At 58.2% G+C, this 19457-nt stretch overlaps 1 protein-coding gene across 2 annotated transcripts; it reads right to left on the reverse strand.

Annotated features, from left to right (window-relative positions):
- Window positions 1-453: 453 nt before the first annotated feature.
- On the reverse strand, window positions 454-15272 carry POLRMT (RNA polymerase mitochondrial). Of its 2 annotated transcripts, none has more exons than XM_023541772.2 (21): window positions 15185-15272; window positions 14514-14618; window positions 12482-13095; window positions 10167-10297; window positions 9377-9563; window positions 7664-7813; window positions 7056-7220; window positions 6254-6424; window positions 5721-5963; window positions 4579-5334; window positions 3959-4081; window positions 3639-3761; window positions 3299-3478; window positions 3023-3109; window positions 2749-2862; window positions 2605-2657; window positions 2142-2240; window positions 1222-1294; window positions 928-1019; window positions 767-837; window positions 454-656 (listed from the first exon to the last, which is right to left on the reverse strand). In XM_023541772.2, exons 1-21 carry the CDS (start codon window positions 15270-15272, stop codon window positions 607-609), a joined length of 3675 nt encoding a protein of 1224 aa, XP_023397540.1. In that variant the 3' UTR covers window positions 454-606. The 2 variants fall into 2 exon arrangements, with proteins under 2 accessions (XP_023397540.1, XP_010600150.1); XM_010601848.3 differs by having other exon boundaries at window positions 455-656; window positions 4579-5370.
- Window positions 15273-19457: the final 4185 nt, after the last annotated feature.

Here is a 19457-nt window from a genome sequence, read left to right on the forward strand (position 1 = left end):
CGCGCCCACCCCCATCGCCCTTGTCCCGGCGGCCGCGTGTGCGTGGGAGGGGCCTCCCTTCACCTCGGTGCCTCAGCTCCCCCACCGTAGACGGGGACGGGGCCCGTGGCCGAGAGGAGATGGCCGTGGGTGTCCCGCCTGCTCCCGCCCTCGTAGGTGGCCCGTCGTCCGAGGAGGGTTTTTTTAAGTGCAATATTTGCCCGCCGGCTTCCTGCTGCCCCATCACCCTCACGCAATAACCGCCCGGCCGTGTCCACGTGCCCCGCCGTGACTCCCCGAGTGGGCTGCCCGGCACCCTACAGGCACCAGGGCTGGGCCGTTCGGCTGCTCCCCCGTGTGGGGGCCAGGCTGGGGTCCCCCGCCGCCGCCCCGTTGAATGTACTGACTGGAGCCGAGGCACAGCAACCCCACCACAGCCCCCACACCCAACTAACCCCACACCCCCATTCCGCGCAATAAACGAGAGCATTGGCGCCGCGTGGTGTGAGTGCTCGCGTCGCCAGAGCTGCTCCTCCAGGCGAGGTTCCCGTGGGTGGTGACGAGGTTTATTTACACTATGGTACGGCAGGCTGTGGCCCGCGAGGACAGGCGCCCATAGGGCCGGAGTCAGCTGAAGAAGTACGTGGACTGCTTCACCTGCTCCAGGTCGAAGTCTCCTGCGGAAGGTGCGGAGAGGAGCCCTGTGAGGCGGGGCCTCAGGGTGTCTGGCCCCACCCCCAGCAAGGTGCCCTGAGATCCTGTGCACTCTGCCCCCAGCGTGGCCCACCTGTCTCCGGCAAAGCCAGCAGTGTCTCGAACAGCTTGCGAGTCTGGGCGTTCTTGGACAAATTCTGAGACCTAACAGGGAGCGCAGGGTGGGGTGAGGCTGGGTGGCGATGCAGGGGTCCCGGGCTGCGCTGACACCCGGGCTCAGGGCAGGTGCCTCACCTTGGGGCAGAGCAGAACCGCTTCACCAGGAACCGGGACAGGTCGCGTAGGATGGGCTGGCTGTGCAGCCTGACGAACTGCTCGCGGCACACCTGGGAGGTCAAGGGGGGAGTCGGTGGCCTGCGTTTGGAGGCGGGGCAAGGTCGCTCCCCTAGCCACTCCTCAGCAGGAACTGGCGCTGGGGGAGGGACGAGGCCCCAAATTGGGGCAGCAGCAATCTTAGGACAGGGCTGTTCTCTCATCTCAGTGAGGACACTGGTCTGACCCTGGGGAGGTGGAGGAGGGGACAGGCACCTGGTTCATGACAGGGACATCAGCTGCATGGGTCCAGAAGCAGTCGTGGACAGAGACGAAGGTCAGGCCCTTCCTGCAGTGGAGGGCGCAGGGTAAAGAGGGGCTGACTTGGGGTTCATGCCCATCCCACCATCACATGGACCCTTGTAGACCACTTCCCCCGACAACCCCGGGTTTGCCAGAGTGCCATCCCCCTCCAGCCCTCCAGGAAGGTCCCACCCCCCAGTTCCTCCCTCCTGCCACCCCCACCCCAAAGGATGACCCGGTTCCCAGATCCCTGTTGGGGGCACCTGACACTGCCCGCCAGCACCTGCCTCTTCTCCCACATCCCGGTCTCAGTCAGAGGGAGGGGTCCTGTTCCACCCAGGTGGGGCCAAGAGCAGTGCAGAGGGCCTCCTGAACCCCAGCTCTGGCTCCAGCTGCCATCACCCCCATTAACAAAGAATTCACACTGGCCACACCCTGCTCTTCCCGTAGCCACCTGTGAGGGGATGGGCTCACCCCTGTGTCGGGAACAGTGCCCAAGCACCCAGAACCCCCCTTCCTGCTGCACCACACTGTACACCCTCTACATGTGCTGGGATGGGTGGGCCCTCTCAACAGGCCAAGGCTGCTTTCCCCACAGAGCCAGAGGGACCCTCTCAAAGCACAATTCTGTCCTGCTGGAACCCACCAAGGGTGCATGTCAGAGCAAAAGCCCCCATCCTTCTCTACCCTGGACCCACCTGCAGCCTGTACCCCACCCATCAGGCCTTGAAACCCCAGGGCCTTTGCACGTGCTCGTCTCTCTCTCCGAGCCCTTACCCACTCCTCATCTCACACAGTGCCCACTAGCCGGTATTTGCCTTGAGGTCTGTCTCCCTCCCCCCTGTGCAGGTGGGTCCCAGGGTGGGAGGGTTTCCAGGGGGGTCCTGGCCCACCTGTAGCAGTGCAGGGCTGTTAACATCATGTGGGAGGAATCCAGGGAGTGGATGAAGTTGGGTGGGAAGCCATTCTTCTGCTTCAGTGTGTTGGGCCGCCTGGGGACCCGGGGGGCGGGGGTGAATAAGGCTGAGGCAAGGAGGGGGAACACCCCCTAAGCCCGGCCATCGCTCCTAGCCATGGTACACGCTTCAGTCCAAGTGCCCCCCAGCCCCAGTGCCATCCATGTCCCCCCTCACTACAGCCCTAGCCCCAGTCTGACTCAGCCCAAATGCCCCCCAGCTCCTTCCACGTCTCCCCCACGACCCCAGTCCAGGCACCCCCATCCATAGCCTTGTCCACACCCCCAGAGCCCCAGGCCAGGTGCCCCCCCAGCCCAGGCCCCCCTCAGCCCAGGTGTCCCCCCCAGCCCAGGTGCCCCTCAGCCCAGGTGCCCCCCCCCGCAGCCCAGGCCCCACTCACTGGCTGCTGTCGGAGCTGTGGTTGAAGGTCATACTCTGGATCCCACCCTTGATCTGTGGGTGGGGGTGGGGTGGGGTGGGATCCGGTGAGTCCTGGCCTCCGCCTGGCCTGGGGATGGGGTACGGGGTTGGGGTCTCCACATACCAGGAACTTGGAGATGCGGTGGTAGGGCTGGATGATGGGAATGCCCAGGGGTGTGACCCACTCCACGGCCGAGCCCGTGTGGGAGATGAGGCGGGCACTTTCTGTCAGCCAGTGCTGTGGGGACATGGGGGGACAGCTCAGGCCAGCCACCCTTTCGCAGGCCTGGGGGCATCCCCCAAGTGAATTCTCTTCCGAGCTGCATGGTGGGGAGGTTGGGGGCACAGGTGAGGGGAATGGGCTGGGAGGAGCAGGGAAGCCTGGGGGCATGGCCCACCTGGATGGCTCGGGTCGCGGAGAACATCTCCTGGAGGCTGTTGAAGACTTGCCGCACCAGGTAGTGGGAAGCCTCCCACACGAACTCCTGGGGAGGGGGTGCCAGTGGGTACGGGTGGGGGGCCATCCCTCTATGCCCACCCACCGTGAGAGAGCCAGGCGTCCTACCCATTCCTTCAGATGGGAAAACCACGGCCCTGGACGCTGCTAGGGCCACACATCTCTGGTTCTGCGTCGGGAAGGCCGTGGTCCCCATCGTGACCCAGGGCATGCCCACCTGGGGGAAGTCAGGCAGCTCGCGGAGGCGCTTCTCAATCTGCAGGCGTCCACCGTAGCGGGTGACCCCGTACACCACAGTCATGACTGTCTGCTTCACCACCTTGCGGCTCACGAAGCCCTCGAGCACCTGGGCCACACGGACGCCCTGCTCCGCATCCTGCCTGCGGAACACCTCCACCTGGGAACGGGGAGGGGCAGGTGGGGGGGCTGAGCACCCGTTCTACCCCTCCCTTCCCACAGCCCCTGGCTGTGCCCCCACGTTGTCCATGGTACGTCCCCCATCACACTGGGACCCCATGCCCTCTGGGGGTCTGCAGCATCTGGACCCCAGTGCCCACCTGTGCAGCTACCCCACTGTATACATCCTGAGGCAGGTCTGAAGGTGTCAGGTTGACAGAGGCGGCGCCCACGCTGTCTCGGCCCAGGGCGGCATAGTGCTGCAGGCCGTTACAGGAGCCATCCTGTGTGGGGCGGGGCTGGGTGAATGCTGAACCCCCCACCCCATGCTGGGCCTGGGGTGGGTGGAGCGTCAGCCTACCCACCCACCCAGGGCGCTGTTCCCCATCCCCACTGTCTGTGGCCATGTGGACTCCTGAGACCTCACACCATCAGAACCAAAATGCCCTAAAGCTGACCCAACCCTGCAGCCACCGCTCACCTGGTGGACCGGGAAGTGGGAGACAAAGCTGGTGGGGTCAGGGGAACGCAGGGCCCTCGCGAGCTCCATGCAGCAGGCCAGGGTCTGCCAAGGCTCGTCCGCCTCCATCCACCACTTTCGGCCCTGCAAGTGGAAGCAGCAAAGTGAAGCCCTAGGAGACCCTGGCCTGCCCTGTGGGGGGGTCCCCCAAACTTGGAGACGGTGGGGGGCGGAAGGGACCCCAGCCAGCTGCCCCGTCGGGGGGATACATCTGGGAGGGTGAAGCATGAACAGCTGTGTGTGTGACCAGGAAGAAGAGAAGGGTCTGGAAGGGGGGCTGCTCTGGAGAGTGTGCAAAGGAGGGGCTGAAGGGTGGGGGCGATGGCACAGGAGAGTGGAGAGGAGCTGGCAGTTGGTAGAGTCTGAGAGGCTGGAGGGGTCCAAAGGGGAACGCTGGGAAGGCTGCTGGAAGCAGAGCGGGCGACAGGTCGGGAGACATGGAGACAGAAAAACAGAAAGACAGGCTGAGACAGAGACGGAGACAGAACCAGGACAGATAGAGAGAGACAGTGACAGTAAGAAGGGAGAAGAAAGGCGAGTCCCCCTCCCCCACCCTCCCCGCCCCGATTCCCCACACCCACCGTCATGGGCCGGTCAGCTGAGTCCAAGACCTCGTCCAGCACCTGGTCTGCAAAAGCCAGACGTGCCTGCAGCGACTCGCGCTTCTTGAGGCCGGTGAGGTTAACCAGGTGGAGCTTGAGCCAGTCCAGGCCATGGGGGCCAAGGGGGCAGCCCTGGGCGAACTCAAGCAGGGCTCGGGCCAGGTCACTGCCCAGGTGGCTGAGGTGCGGTGGGCAGGGGTAAGTGCGGCCTCGGAAGTCCATGTTGTGGGGCAGCCAGAAGGCACCGTGGTGCCGCAGGTGCTGGGCCAGCGAGAGACGGTAGAGAGCGTCGGCACGCAGGCTGCGCAGCTCCCGGGCTGCCTTTAGGCAGCGCGCCACCTCCCGCCGCAGCTCAGCCAGGCGAGCGGGCGGGGTGCCGGGTGGAGGACGGCGGGCAGGTGGGCACGGTGCATCGGAGGCCGGGGGCGGCACGCCTAGGCGGGTGCAGCCGTGTGCGTGGAATAGCTCTAACACCAGGTCGAGCACGCGCCCGTTGACACGCCAGGCGCAGTTGCCCAGCTGGGTGAGGGCGTCGAAGGCACCGTGCAGCGCGGCGGGCGGGCAGTGCTCAAGCCGCTGCTGGTGCAGCATGGTGCCCTCCACAGCCCGCATCAGCTTGGCGGGGCTCAGCAGGAAGGCCCCCGAGTGTGGTGAGGTCCAGGGCAGTGGGGGGCACAGCATGGGCACCTCGGCTGCCTCGAAGGTCAGTGTGGGCTCTGCCGCCGCCGCCAGGAGCTGCGAGAAGGCCGGATGTGGCTTCAAGATGCCAATCTGGGGAGAGGGGTGCCATCAGGGGTGGCACTGCAGGATATCAGGGACAGGCGTCGCGGGCATGGTGGTGGGTGCAAGGGGCACTGGGGAGGGTGGGGAGGCATCACTGACATGGGGAGGGAGAGCCCTGCCAGGTCGACTAGTGACTTCTTAAACTTGGCTGAAAGGGGCCCTGACTCTGGGGCCACTGGAAAATGGAAACCAGCATTGCTGCCCTTGAATAGGCCTTTAGAGACAACTCCGCCAACCACGGCTGACATTTCAGGGGCGACTGTCCTAGCACAGCTGGGGGGACGTGTCTGCTCTGTCCCCAGCCCGCCTGCCGGAGAGGGAATGGTCTCTCGCCCCACCTGGCGGACGCTGCGGAAGGAGTACACATGGTAGAGCACCGGGATGAGCGGCTCGGTCCCGGCCCCCTTCCCGGCGGGTGCGCCCAGGTTACGCGGCATGTGCACAGCCCGCACCAGCACCTCCGCCAACTGCTTCCCCAGCTGCAGCAGCACCGGCAGAGGCCACGGCTGCTCGGGTGGGGGCTCGCCGCCCGGACCCCCCAGCATCTCCCAGTGCTGGCGTGGCAGACGGGGCGGGTCCACCTGTGCAGGCAGAAGAGCCAATCAGCTAGGCCAGGGCCTAGGGGTGGCGATGCTGGAGCCCCCACCCCGCCTTCTGCCGGCTCGCTCCCTTTTCTAAAGCTGAGGCTGGGAGGGCCAGAGAGCCCGCCTGGGTCATGGAGCTGGGGGCAAACCCAACACCAGGACCCACCCTAATTCATGCACCCATGGCTGGGAGGGGAGGTGGGGAGACGACCTCCACTCAAGGCCTTGGTGTTGGCTTCCTAGGGCTAGGGCAGTTTCCCCCCACGTCCCCAGCTCCTGGCCCCCACCTGGGTGTCGCAGGCCAGCAGGCGCAGGTACTCTGAGTAGCGCCTCTGCAGCGCCTGCACCTGGTGCTCCCGCTGCTTCCGCTGCACCACATACCGGTTGAAGGTCCGCATGCCCAGCTCATGCGCCAGGTGGATCAGAGACTCGCCCTGGGGGGGCAGTACCTGCAGCACCTGGGGAGAGGGCGTGAAGTGACGGGCCCTGCCTGTGGATCCACAGGAGGTAGATGGGCACTTGGGAACGACACCCGAGGGAAGGTTGGACGCCCCATTCGGGCAATCCCTGGGCCACTGGCATAGGGCAGGAGCAGAGGCAGGGTGGGGTGGTGGTCCTCAGCTCTCCCACACTGTTTAGGGGAAGAGGGTCAAAGTCGGGTAAGTGGCAGGAAAGGAAGGAGGACTGGGCTGTGCAATCTACGTAAGGGAATCTGGAAAAAAAATTTTTTTTTTTTAAATTAGACATCTCCTGGCTTTCCTATTAAGCTACTGAGTGCCAGAGGGCCAGATTTGAGGGAACCAAAAAAAGCAAACCAGTTGCCGTCCAGTTGATTCAGACTCATAGCGACCCTACAGGACAGAATAGAACTGCCCCATATGGTTTCCAAGGAGCAGTTGGTGGATTCAAACTGCCCACCTTCTGGTTAGCATCCAAGCTCTTAACCACTGTGCCGCCAGGGCTCTGGATTCCACCGAGGGCAGGCAGCTTGTGACCTGGGAGCTAGCGCGCAGGTCCCGCCCCCACCCCCACTGAGGCCCTGACCCCTGCCCAGCGCCCACCTGCAGCAGCCCACCTGCAGCAGCCCACCTGCAGCAGCATCTGCGCCATCTGCCGCTCACTCAGCAGGCACAGGTGCGGGTAGAGCGTGGGGCGTCCTCCGTGGGCTGTGCGCGCCAGGTTGGCTTTGATCTCCTGCAGCTCCTGGCACAGCGCCGCCTCCCACTGGGCCTGCAGGCTCCTCAGAGTCTCCCGCTGTGGGATGGAGCACACCCTTCACCACCTTACCCGCATGTCCCCGGGGAGGGGACCGCAGCTCAAAGGGGGAATTCAGGCATACCCTCTCCCCACCAGCCCCCGGGGGCATCTAGCCTTCTTTGGGTTTCCCTGTGGATACACCCAGCACCACCCCCAAGGGGGTGGTTTCAAGGGCACCCTTGGCAACGGTCTGGGAGCTTTCCCAACCAGGTCCCAGGTAATCCCCTCCCCTGACATCAGCAGGCAAATGGGCGTGTCCGGGCCTGGGGTGGGTGTGGGGAGAGGGGAGGGCAGAGGGCGGGCGGCAGGCAGCACAGGCACAGCAGCAGGCCTACCTGCCCCAGGACCCCATGAGCCTGCCCCGTGGACCACCCACCCCAGCCGCCCAGACCAGAGAAGGGACCACCCATCCCAGCAGGCCAAGGGTCCAGACTCCTCACCGCATGCAGAACCTCGCTGGTCAGTGGCGGGGCCTTGTCCACTGACTGGACCTGAACGGTGGTGGCCAGCTCCACGCGCAGCTGCTGCTGGAAGAGGTCCTCCAGTGTCTTCAGGGGCAGGTGCAGCTTCGGGTAGGACACAGGCCTGCCCTGGAGGGGTGGGGGTGGCGTAAGCACCTGACCAGCCCCTCTGCCCTGGGTCATGGTCAGTCTGAGGCTTCGGGAGAGCAGCCCTCCCGACACCAGAACCCCCCGACCAGCAGAACAACACCCCTTTCCACCAGTCCTCTGGGCACCATCACCATGACTGCTGAAATCAGGAGAAGAGAAGGCAGGTGTGGGGCAGAGCAAAGAAGCACCTCTGGTGTGAGAAGGAGAAAGGCATTCATTTCCCTTGGCCTCAAGCCCTTGGGGAAAGGCACACACCCACCAGGGCTGCACAGCACACGGGGCCATCCACAGCCAGGCCAGCCCTTTGCTTCCTTTTTAAACTTGGAATTGGGTGAGCTTGTGACCTCCAAAAATAAACAAGTTAAAAATAGAAGCTAAAGCCGGGCACTGACTGAAGACTTAAAGTCCCCAGGAAACAGCACACATGTTCACGGCAGCCCTGTGCACAGGCAGCGGCAGGGTATCGAACAGGCAAGGTAAGCACGGTGCTTACCTTGCTTACCAGATCATCTGTAGTGAACAATTTCACATTTTCACCACATCAGAGATTCTGCTTCTCGGTGTGGCTGGCATCTGTCTCTCTCCCAACCTACAACACCTTCCTACAGAATCAAAGCCTCTTTTCAAATTTACAATCTCTGACAGGGACAGATGACCCAGCAAGCAAGGTAAACATGGGTTTACCAGCATTTACCTCCTAATCTGCAGTTAACAACAGATTAGGAAGTAAGCACAAGTAAACCATGCTCACCTTGCTCACTAGGTCATCCATCCCTGACCACAGGGGCATAAGGCAGAAACGACCCAGTGCCTGTCTGCGGATGATGGATGGACACAACAGAGCGTTACTCAGCCACAAGAAGGAATGAAGCCCTGATACATGAAGCCATGTTACAGCAAGGATGGACGGTGCTCCGTGACAGAAGCCAGACCCAAAAGGACAAATGTTGTAAAATCCCGTGTATGTGAAGTACCCAGAATGGGCAGGAGAACAGAGACAGAAAGTAGATCGGCGGTTGTCAGGGGCTCGAGAGGAGAGCGCGGAGTGACTGCTAATGAAGGTGGTGCCCTGTGGGGTGATGGAATGTTCTAGAACTAGGCAGAGATGATGGCTGCACAGCTCTGTGAATACACTGAAAACTGCCGAGTTGTTCACTCTAAATGAGCAATGGGTATGGTGTGTGAATTACATCTCAATAAAACCCAACAAAAATGTATCACACCCCTGCTGCTCCACCTTCTTGGCTTGGGGCTCTCAGCCTCTAACCCATAGGATTCTGACTGCCTTTTCTAACCTTCCAGCACCTTCCACTTGACCACAAGGTTGGTCCCCAAACCTTGGTATATTTAACCCTTCACAGAGCAGAAAGGGAGGGACTCAGAGCCTGTTTAACAGCTGGGCAAGTTGAAGACAGGGCCTGGGCTCCCGGGAGAACCCACAGATGTGGGGAGGGGCAGAGACCCTGGGCCAGGATGGCACTCGCAATATGAGCTTAGACAGATCTGGGTCTGTGCACAGTGCCAGGTGGGGCCCAGGCTCACCTGGGCGTAGACATCCCTGAGCAGCGGCGAAATGTTGACCTGGGGCGCAGGCCGTGGCGGTGGGCTGAAGGCAGGCTTGACCTTCCGCACAGCTGTCAGGAGTGCAGCCTGCTCATCCCTGGACATGGGCACGGCCGAGAAGAGCTTCTGCAGCTGCAGCCGGTCCCGGGCCATCTGCTCCAGACACCTGGCAGGCAGCATACGTGAGCAGAGGTTCACCCATGGCAGCACACCCACCCAAGGGACCAGAGCAGCCTGACCCCAGCCTGTACCTGAGCTCAGCCTGAGGGCACCCGCGGACCACCATCGCGCCTGCACCTGCCCCGTCACAACTCATGACACCCTCCCACGACCGCCCCTTCCTCCCAGTACCTGCCAGGCACAGGCTCCACGCAGGCTGGCCTGGCTCGGCCTGCACCGCAGAGAACCTTGGGGAGCCCCCCAGACCTCTCTGTCAGCCTGACCCACACCATCTCCTCCTCTGTTCAGAGTTGCAGTTATGGGGCAGAACTGTCACCCATCGTCTGAGCTCAGTCCCTTGTCAGCCCCATTTCACAGAAGTGAAAGTTGAGGCTCAGCAGCAAAAGATCCCAGGCTGGGAGCTGCATACAGCAATGCTAGCCCAGTCGTCTCCTTCTGGGACGCCCAGCCCCCATGTCAGCCAGAGAGGTCCCCTCATGTGGCTGCAAGACCTGGAGGCAGGCCTGCACCTGCGTTGTCCCTGTGGCGTCCCCAGTGCCTGCACAGGCCCTGGGGTGGGGGAGGAGGGGCTGCCCCAACACCCACCTACCTTTTGATGGTTTCGGCATCCTGGTCCAGCCGCCCCATGCACTGGAGAGCAGCTGCGTAGGACAGCAGATCGGGGGTGAGGCCAGCATCCTTCACCATGAAGAACACATAGACCAATTCCTTGAAGGAGCCCTGAGAAGACAAGTCAGGGTGAGGGTCTCTCCCTCCAGACCCTCCATGGTCTGTAGCCAACGAATCAGTAGCAAAGATCGCTAGCAGGACTGGTGACCTGAATGGATGTAGGTATAAGGACCAGCACCGTGGCCAGAGCTGCAGGTGGGATCCCGGGGGCAGTTTATATCTATACATATAAAAAATAACTCAATATATATAAATATTTTTTTTATGGTTTCAGATGTGAACAATTTCAAGGCTACTAAAAATTGACTACTTTTATTGTTAGCTGAGCTCACGGCTTTTTTTTTTTTTAAATCTCTTTAAAGAACCAATTTTTCATTTTCTGTATTGTTTTTCTAGTCTCTTTTTCATCTTATTTCTTTTCTTCTGTTTGCTTTGGGTTTTGTTTGATCTTTTTTTCCTAGTTTCCTAAGGTTGGAGGTTACGTTAGGGATCTGAGACCTTCTTTTTTAATTGGTTATTTACAGCTATAAATTTATCTCGGAGAAAGGCTTTAGCTGCATCCTGTGAGTTTTGGTATATTGTGTGTTTGTTTTCATTCATTTCAGAGTAGTTTCTTAATTTCCTTTGCAGTTTCTTCTTTAAGTTATTGGTTGTTTAGGAGTGTTGATTACAGACCTCCTTTCAAAGTGAAAAACAAAATTCCCCAACATCCTCCCACCCCATGGTCCAGCACCCCTACAGAAGTCTACAAGACATTTTAAAAGGATTTTCCTATTGACAACGAAATTACTTTTAAAAAGGTACGACAGACGTACCACTATGGACCAGTGCTGTCAGGGAATGAACTGTGTCCCCCAAAATGAGTAGCAACTTAGCTAGGCCATGATTCCCAGTATTGTATGATTGTCTACCATTTTGCCACCTGATGTGGCTTTCCTACATGTTGTAAGCCCTGCCTAAATGAAAAAACCAAACCCACTGTCTCTAGTGTATTAATGAGGTGGGATTAATGGCAGTTATGTTAATGAGAGACTCAATCTACAAGATAAAGTTGTATCTTAAACTAATCTCTTTTGAGATATAAAAGACAGAAGAGAGCAGAGAGACATGGGGACCTCATACCACCAAGAAACAAGAGCCAGGAGAACAGTGCATCCTTTGGACCTGGGGTCCCTGCACGAGAAACTCCTCAGCCGGGGAAGACTGATGGCGAGGACCTTCCCCCAGGGCCGACAGAAAGAGAAAGCCTTCCCCTGGAGCTGGCAGCCTGAATTCGGACTTCCAGATCCCTACACTGTGAGGATAAATTTATCTTTGTTAAAACCATCCACCTGTGGTTTTCCTGTTACTGCTGCACTAGATGGCTAAAACGAGTGCAATCCAATAGGACGTTCTGCTACAATGGAGATATTCTATATCTGTGTGTCTAGTACACCGCCACCAGCCACGTGTGCTTGAAACACAGCTGGTATGACCGAGGGATGGAATATTCAATTTTAATTTAAACCCAATGACCTTATGTGGCTCGTAACTGTCACAATGGGCAAACCAGCTAAGATCATCCAGGTGACCACTCAGAACCAGCCTCGCCAGCACTGTGGTCACTTAAATGACAGCATTTCTCAAATGAGACCTGCAGAACAATGGGGTGGGAGGACTTTGGGGATTTTTTTCCTCTCTGAAAGGAATGTGAAACACAAGGGGAGACAGAAAATGCTTTGCAATGAATGAAAACAAAAATACAATGTAGAAAAACTTACAGAATGCCGCTAAAGTAGTGCTCAGAAAAAATTTAAAAACACCTACATTAAAAAAGAATCCCAAACTAGTAACTTAAACTTCTGCTTCAGGAAACTAGAAAAAGAAGAGGAAACGGAGTCCAAAACATTACAACCATTATCCTGAGGGGAGGTCTGCAGGCTGCCCCAGATGCTAACATTGCCCCTTGCACTAGACAGGTTAAGAAACCCTGAACAGAAGGAAACACACTAAAATGGGAGGCAGCATTTCTTCTTTCATTTTCAACTTGCCTTTGACAGCCACGTGCAACTTATATCTGAAAAACCTAAAAGTATCATTAAAGCAATCATATACAAAGCTCTTGAACTTTAGAGCTAAAAAGACAAGGGTCAGATCTGAGTGTTCCCCCGATGACTGGAAGACAGCGGGCAACTCTTCCCTCAGCCCTGCAGGGCAATCTTCCTCCCTGTGCCCAGTCCCCCAGCCACTGCTCACCTTGCGGGCCCAGCCAAGCATGACAGTATTGTACATGGCGAGCGTGAGCTGCCGCCGCCGCCGGAAATTGCCATGCTGGGTGACTAGCACGTGGTGGGCAAGGGGCACATGGTCTGTGAGCAGGCAGCACTTCAAGAAGGCCAGGAGCTTCTGCTGCTGGCCCGAGAGCTGTGCCTTGGCCTCCCTATTGGCCAGGGCCTGTGCCTCTTCACGGCTCAGCTTCCTTGGGGTCTCCTGTAGGGCCTGAGCCAGCTGCTTCTCCCAAGGGCTGTCAGGACTCCCTCGCGCCCACCGCTGCAGGCAGCCGGCCAGCTGCCCGTTCTGTAGCCGCGGCTCCACACGCAGCGGCCTCAGCTGCCTCTCCCGGGGCAACTTCTGCATGTGGGCCTTCAGCTTCACCTCCAGCTGCTGCTTGCGCTTCTGCATAATCCACTTCTCTTTGTCCAGTTTCTCTGCCCAGCGGCCACGGAGCTCCGGGGCAGCCCCTGCCTTGGCCTTCCTGGATGACTGGAAGCTGCCACCACTGCCCTCTGGGATCCGAGTCACATCCACCCTCTTCACCGTCACCTCTGACACAGACTCAGCCTGCAGCTGCCGCACCCGTGCCTCCAGCACTGTGGGGACAAAGCATGAGGATGTCACAGGGACCCGCATTCAAGCTCAAACCACCCTGGAGCCTCCACCAGGCAGCCAATCTCACCTGGTCTCGAAGGTTTAATTCCACGTATCTGCTGACAATTCCCTAACGTCTGTCTCCTCTGACTGCTGCCCTGACCCCAGACACACACGCCCCCGACCACTCAGCACTCCTTCACATCCAAAATGTGCTCCTAGTGCCCCAGCCTGCTACTCCAGCGTCTTCCCTATCATTGGCACCATTCCCACAGGTGCTCAAGCCAAGAACCCAAGGGGTATCATCAATTCCTCTCCCAACCTTCATGAAACCCATCAGCATATCCTCAGAGTTCTGCCTTCAAAACCTATCTAGAAACCACCCGTTCACCCCTTCCATGGCCCCAACTGGCCCAGCCCACCAGGCCCCTGGACCAGCATAGTGACCTTGGCCCTAGTGGCCATCGCTGCCATGGTATATTCTCTCTGTGACCCCCAGAGGGCACCCATGAGCCCTGTGTCCGCCGTGCCTGCTCTCCCTGCTGCCCTCTAAGGACTCCCAGGACCTTAAAGCTGGAGTCCTGTTTGCCCACAGGGCCCTGTACAACCTGCCCGTCTCCTCCCTGCTCTCCCTTCTTCACTTGCACTAGCCATAAGGGCCTTTGTACCTGCTGTTGCCTCTGCCTGAACACTCTAACCCATTGAGACCTGGCTGAGAGCACCTACTCATAACCTCAACAGCCCCCTACACTTCACAGCTCACTCTCCCAGCACAGCCACCACCTCACTCATGTTTTCCTCTTGACCCACCTCCATCACTAGAAGGACTTTGTTCACGGCTGGGTCCTGGCACACAGCACAGGCCTGGCACCCAAATACCAGGGCTCTGGGGACCATGTGGAAGTGGGCTGTACTTCCCAAGTCACAAAGACAGGAATGAGTGAAGGCTGGATTCCACTGGCACCCAACCCCAGAGAACTAAGATGGGGTGTCAGTCAGGTCAGGGTTCAAATTCTGACTTAGACACGGGTGGCCCTGTGTGGCCACAACTTTGGGCTCAACCCTGTTCTCTGAAAAGTGGGTGCACCCAGCAGTTTTGGGGAGGAGGGGATTCAAAGGGCTCAAGTGGGTGCACACAGAGAGGATCAGAAAGGGGCAAAGGCGTCTGTCACAGCCTGAGGATGGTGTTTACTGACTGTGCCAAGTGAAACCACCTGTTCTCTACTGTGTTCTCTGTAGTCCCGGGGAACACCCCTACCAAGGGGTAGGTACCACCGCTACCCTATCTTAGTGTGAGCCTCAGTTTCCTCTCCGCGCAGCAGAAGACCATCCCCTTCTTGTGGGCGTGACCTGGGGGAGTGGCTGACAGCGCTGAGGTTGAGGACGGGGCTCACAGCCCCAAGCCGAGTCCTGGGCTCACCTTCCAGCAGCTCCGCGTGGCCCCAGTCCTTCCGGCGGTCTCGCTCACAAGGGCTGGCAGACGAGCTCCTTCTGCGGCCCCAGATGCCACCAAGGGCCCCTGCCCCTGCGGGAGAGACAAGAGGGCTGGGTCCTCATGTGGACGGAGATCTCGGGGTTGGACACTGTCAGCGGGGCCTCAGATAGGACAGAAACCAGAGGCCAGAGGCGAAGGGGGCCCCAAACGCTCAGATCAAGGCTAAAGGTTTTCCAGAGGGTTCAAAGGTCAGACCCGTAGCTGCCCAGCCCATTCCGACTCAGGGCGACCCTACAGAACGAAGACCTGCCTCGCAGTGTCTCCGAGGCGCCACCTCCAGGGAGGCGGACCCCCACATCCTTCCCCCGCGGAGCGCCGGGGGGTCCCAACCGCCGGCCTTCGGGTGCGAGCGGAGCGTCCCTGATGCCAACGGCGGGGTCAGACTCTAAGGGCCCGCCGACCCCTAAACGGGGCCGGGCACAGGCCAGCGAAGCGCGGGGTGGCGTGTCAGCGGGCCCCCCAGAACCCCGCTAGACAAAGGGGGAAGGGGGGGTAGCTGGATCCCGGGGTCCCAAGAGGCCAAAGGTCACGGCCGCGGGGCTAGCGTGGCGAAGGCGCGCCGGCGCCCCCGGGCCACGGGGCGTCCCCCGTGTTACCTGCGTCGGCCACGAGCCCGGGGCGGCCGGCGGGCACCAGGACCCGCCCGAGCCCCGCCGCCCCGCGGCCCCAGCTGAGCGCCGACATGCCACACGCGGCCCCGGCCCGCCGCCCTGCGCCTGCGCCTGCGCCTGCGCCGCCGCGGTGCCTGCCGGGATTGTAGTCCCACGCCCCGCGCCGGAAACTTGCCACCTGAACGACAACTCCCAGAAGGCAGCGGAGCCCCGGGGCGCGAGGGCAAAGTCGGCGGAAAGCTCTGATTGGCTCTCCCTTCCGGTCTCAGCGAGGGGCGGGCGGAGCTGTTGCCTTGGCAACACGGGTTGATACATGCCCTGGGAAGACCCAAGAACCTGGAATTTTTTTTAAAGGGCCAGTCAGCTAACAATTAGGACAGCGTTCTAAAAAAAAATTTTTTTTTTTTTTCTGAGATTTAGACATTCCCGTCTGCCAACTTCATTGGTCCAACAACAACTTTGGAGTAATGGAACCATTACTATCTCCAGTCTATTGTGGAGAAGCTGAGGCTCAGAAGGGTCAACCAACTTGTCCAAAGACACACAGCGTGGACGTTAGGGGTACGGATCTGCCCAGCTCTCAGCCCAAAAGCCAGAGTTTCCTGGACGTTTCCCACGTCCACTCCGTCTGGCCTCAGTTTACCTACTAGCACCTCCACCTCCAAGGACAGGGGGTGGGCAGTGGAACAGAAAGAGTGGATTAACCTTCTGGGTGTTTCTTCTGGTTAGTGGGAATAACAATTAAAGCAATGAGATAATACAGGAGCCTGGAGCATCCCAGCCCTGACCTCCAGGTTGATCCCAGATCTCAGACCAGCAGAGGCTTCAGCTCAGGAGTAGAAGGGCTGGCATTTAAAAACAGACCTGAAAGGCGTGCCCACCGATCGATCCTTTAGTTAGGGAAACGAAGCCCAGAGAGGGGAGCACCTGGTTCAAAATCAGCTGGCATTTGGAGGATGAGAAGGAGCTGTGGGAGTATCTGGGGAAACTGTGTTCCAGCTAGAGGAGACAGCAGGTGCAAAGGCCCTGAGGCAGGAAAGGACAGTGTGGAAAACTGGAGGAACTCCAGCAGAGTCAGGATGAGGGGAAAGAGCAGAGACTGGAAGGTTGGGCAGAGACCAGACCAACAAACCTTAGGGTCTCGGCTCTGGTTGCCACCTCCCCGCAGATGCCCAGACCTGGGTTTCCCCATTAGTCCACAGTGGAGGGTGGACCTGAGCTCAGGGAAGTTCTGGGCTCCTACTGACATTCCAGACGCAGCTGCCCCCGCAGGCCTGGGCACTGTGATGTCACCACCTGGGAATGCTTTCAACAGACAGCAGCATCCTCCTCAGCCATCCCAGCCCACACCAAGGTGCCCTGGGGGGCCATAACCTCAGACCCGACTGGGACATGGGGCTGCCCTACTGGCCCTGGGGGGCTGATTCAGCCTCACCCAGTCTCCCAAGACCTAAAGACACCCTGTTGCCCCCCTGCAGCCTGGCAGAGCCAAGAACCGGGGCTGGAGGTCGTGACTTCTGAATTCTCTCACCTTTCCTTAAGCCACAGTTTCCTCATCTACACTATGCGACGGGACACCCCCCACCCCTCGACCATTATTTCCCTAGAGCCAGGTCCCTGAATCCCAGCGGTGAGGAAGTAACTCTCAGTTCAAACGTCCTGATGAGCTGACGCTGGGGCCTCAGGCACTCAGCTGTCTTTAACGCCTGCTTCAGCTCCTTGACTGCCATACTGAGCTGCAATGCAATCACGTTGTTCTCTCTCTTTTGGTAAAAAAAAAATATATATATATATATATATGTTCAGCAAATAATTTGAGAAGCTGGACTATATGAAGAATGTAGCATCAGGATTGGAGGAAGACTCATTAACAACCTGCGTTATGCAGAGGACACAACCTTGCTTGCTGAAAGTGAAGAGGACTTGAAGCACTTACTGATGAAGATCAACGACTACAGCCTTCAGTATGGATTACACCTCAAGATAAAGAAAACAAAAGTCCTCACAACTGGACCAATAAACCACATCATGATAAATGGGGGAAAAATTGAAATTGTCAAGGATTTCATTTTACTTGGATCCATAGTGAACATGGGAAATCCTGGTGGTTTGGTGGTTAAGTGTTATGGCTGCTGATGAACACCCATGGAAGCTGCAGTCAAGAAATCAAACAACACACCTCACTGGGCAAATCTGCTGCAAAAGACCTCTTTCAAGTATTGAAAAGCAAAGACGTCATTTGGAGGACTCAGGTGCACCTGACCCAAGCCGTGGTATTTTCAATCACCTCATGTGCGTGTTAAAGCTGGACGATAAGGAAGACGGAAGAATAGTTGATGCCTTTGAATTTTTTTTATTTGAATTGTGGTGAAAAAATTGAATATACCAAGGACTTCCAGAAGAACAAAATCTGTCCAAGAAAATCTGTCTTGGAAGAAGCACAGCCAGAATGCTCCTTAGAGACAAGGACGGTGAGACTTTGCCTCACATATTTTGGACATGGTGTCAGGAGGGACCAGTCCCTGGAGAAGGGCATCATGACTGATAGAGGAAGACCTTCAACGAGATGGGTTGACGCTGTGGCTGCAACAATGGGCTGAAACATAACAACCATTGTGAGAATGGCGCGGGACCGGGCAGCGTTTCATTCTGTTGTGCATAGGATTGCTGTGGGCTGGAACCGACTCAACGGAACTTAACGACAGCAAAATATATATAACAAAAGTTTTGCCATTTTAACCTTTTTTTTTAATTGTTTATTGTGCTTTAAGTGAAAGTTTACAAATCAAGCCAGTCTCTCACAGCAGTACACCTTGCTATGTACTCCCAGCTGCTCTCCCACTGAGATAGCACACGCCTCTCCACCCTATATTTCCCGTCCATTCAACCAGCGCCTGCCACCCTCTTCCTTTTCATCTCGTCTCCAGACAGGAGCTGCCCACATAGTCTCATGCATCTACTTGATCCAAGAAGCTCATTTTGAACAAGGCGCCCTAGATGATCCTTCTGGCAGAGGGTTCAGGAAGCGAGGAATGTAGAGGGATGGAGATTTCCTCAGCAGCTGTTGCACGTGGCACTCCGCATGTGACATGGATTATTTTATCCTCCGGCCACCCCATTTCCAGCCCATTCCACTGGGGAGGCAGTGAGGCTTGGGCAGGTGACCTGACTGTGCAGGGGCCCCCAGGTACTGGTGTCACAGCTCCAAGAGCAGGGAAGAGGGCTGGGCCTGGGGCACACAGATGCCCCACATCTGCAGGGGTGTCCCCATCTCAGCCTTGGGGTCCTGATCATTGGGCATCTACCACACCCCTATGTGACCTGCTGTGTGGGAGGAGGGCATCGGGGAAACCCCTGAGCCACCAGGAAGGCATCTTGGCATCAGGGCAGACCGGTTACACTCCCGGGAGGTCTGTGTCTTCACCCTGATGCTATTTAAAACGTTGCCTAGGGCCCAGGATGGGGCAGCTGGGAGCAGAGGGACAGGGATCAGAGCAATGATGTGTGAGGTCTTGGGGTCGCTACCCTTCTTGGGCCTCAGTTTCCCCATCCGTCAATGACACCTCTCAGCCAAGGCTCTGAAGCCCTTGCTGGGCTCACCCTTGGGGAGCAGAGCCCCCAGAGTAGGAGAGGGGCAGGTTGGGGTGAGCGCTGGGCCGAAGCCTTGTCTGGTGGTTCCTACAGGACTTGGGGTGCAGCTGCAAACGATGAAGAGCTGTGGGTGCAAAGGGCTGCCCCCTCCTGGGCTGTAGAGCAGCTGCAGATGCAGGGCTGGTGCCGGTCATCACCGCGTTGCTGTCAGCCGGCATTGGCCCATCGACACCCCATCCAGCTGCCCCAACATCTGTCCACATGCCCACCCCCAACCCCAGCACAGTAGCAGCTTGGGCTCAGTCTCGGGCCTCTGAGCATGTCCTTCTCTGTGTCTCTGTCTTGTTCTCTCTCTCTGTTGGTAACTCTGCATCCCTGTGTCTCTCTCTGTCTCTGTCTGTCTCCCTGTCTCTCTTGTCTGTATCTTGGTATCTCTGTGTGTCTGTCTCTCTTTCTGTCTCCCTGTCTTTGTATCTCTCTCAGTATGTGTCTCCCTGTCTCTGTATCTCTCTCAGTATGTGTCTCCCTGTCTTTCAGTATGTGTCTCCCCATCTCTGTCTCTCTGTCTCCCTCTCAGTATGTCTCCCTGTCTATGTCTCCCTGTCTCTGTCTCCCTGTCTCTGTATCTCTGTCTCTCAGTATGTCTCCCTGACTCTGTATCTCTGTC

This window comes from Loxodonta africana, chromosome 3 (assembly GCF_030014295.1).
Source record: "Loxodonta africana isolate mLoxAfr1 chromosome 3, mLoxAfr1.hap2, whole genome shotgun sequence".
In the NCBI taxonomy this organism is placed as follows: Eukaryota; Metazoa; Chordata; class Mammalia; order Proboscidea; family Elephantidae; genus Loxodonta; species Loxodonta africana.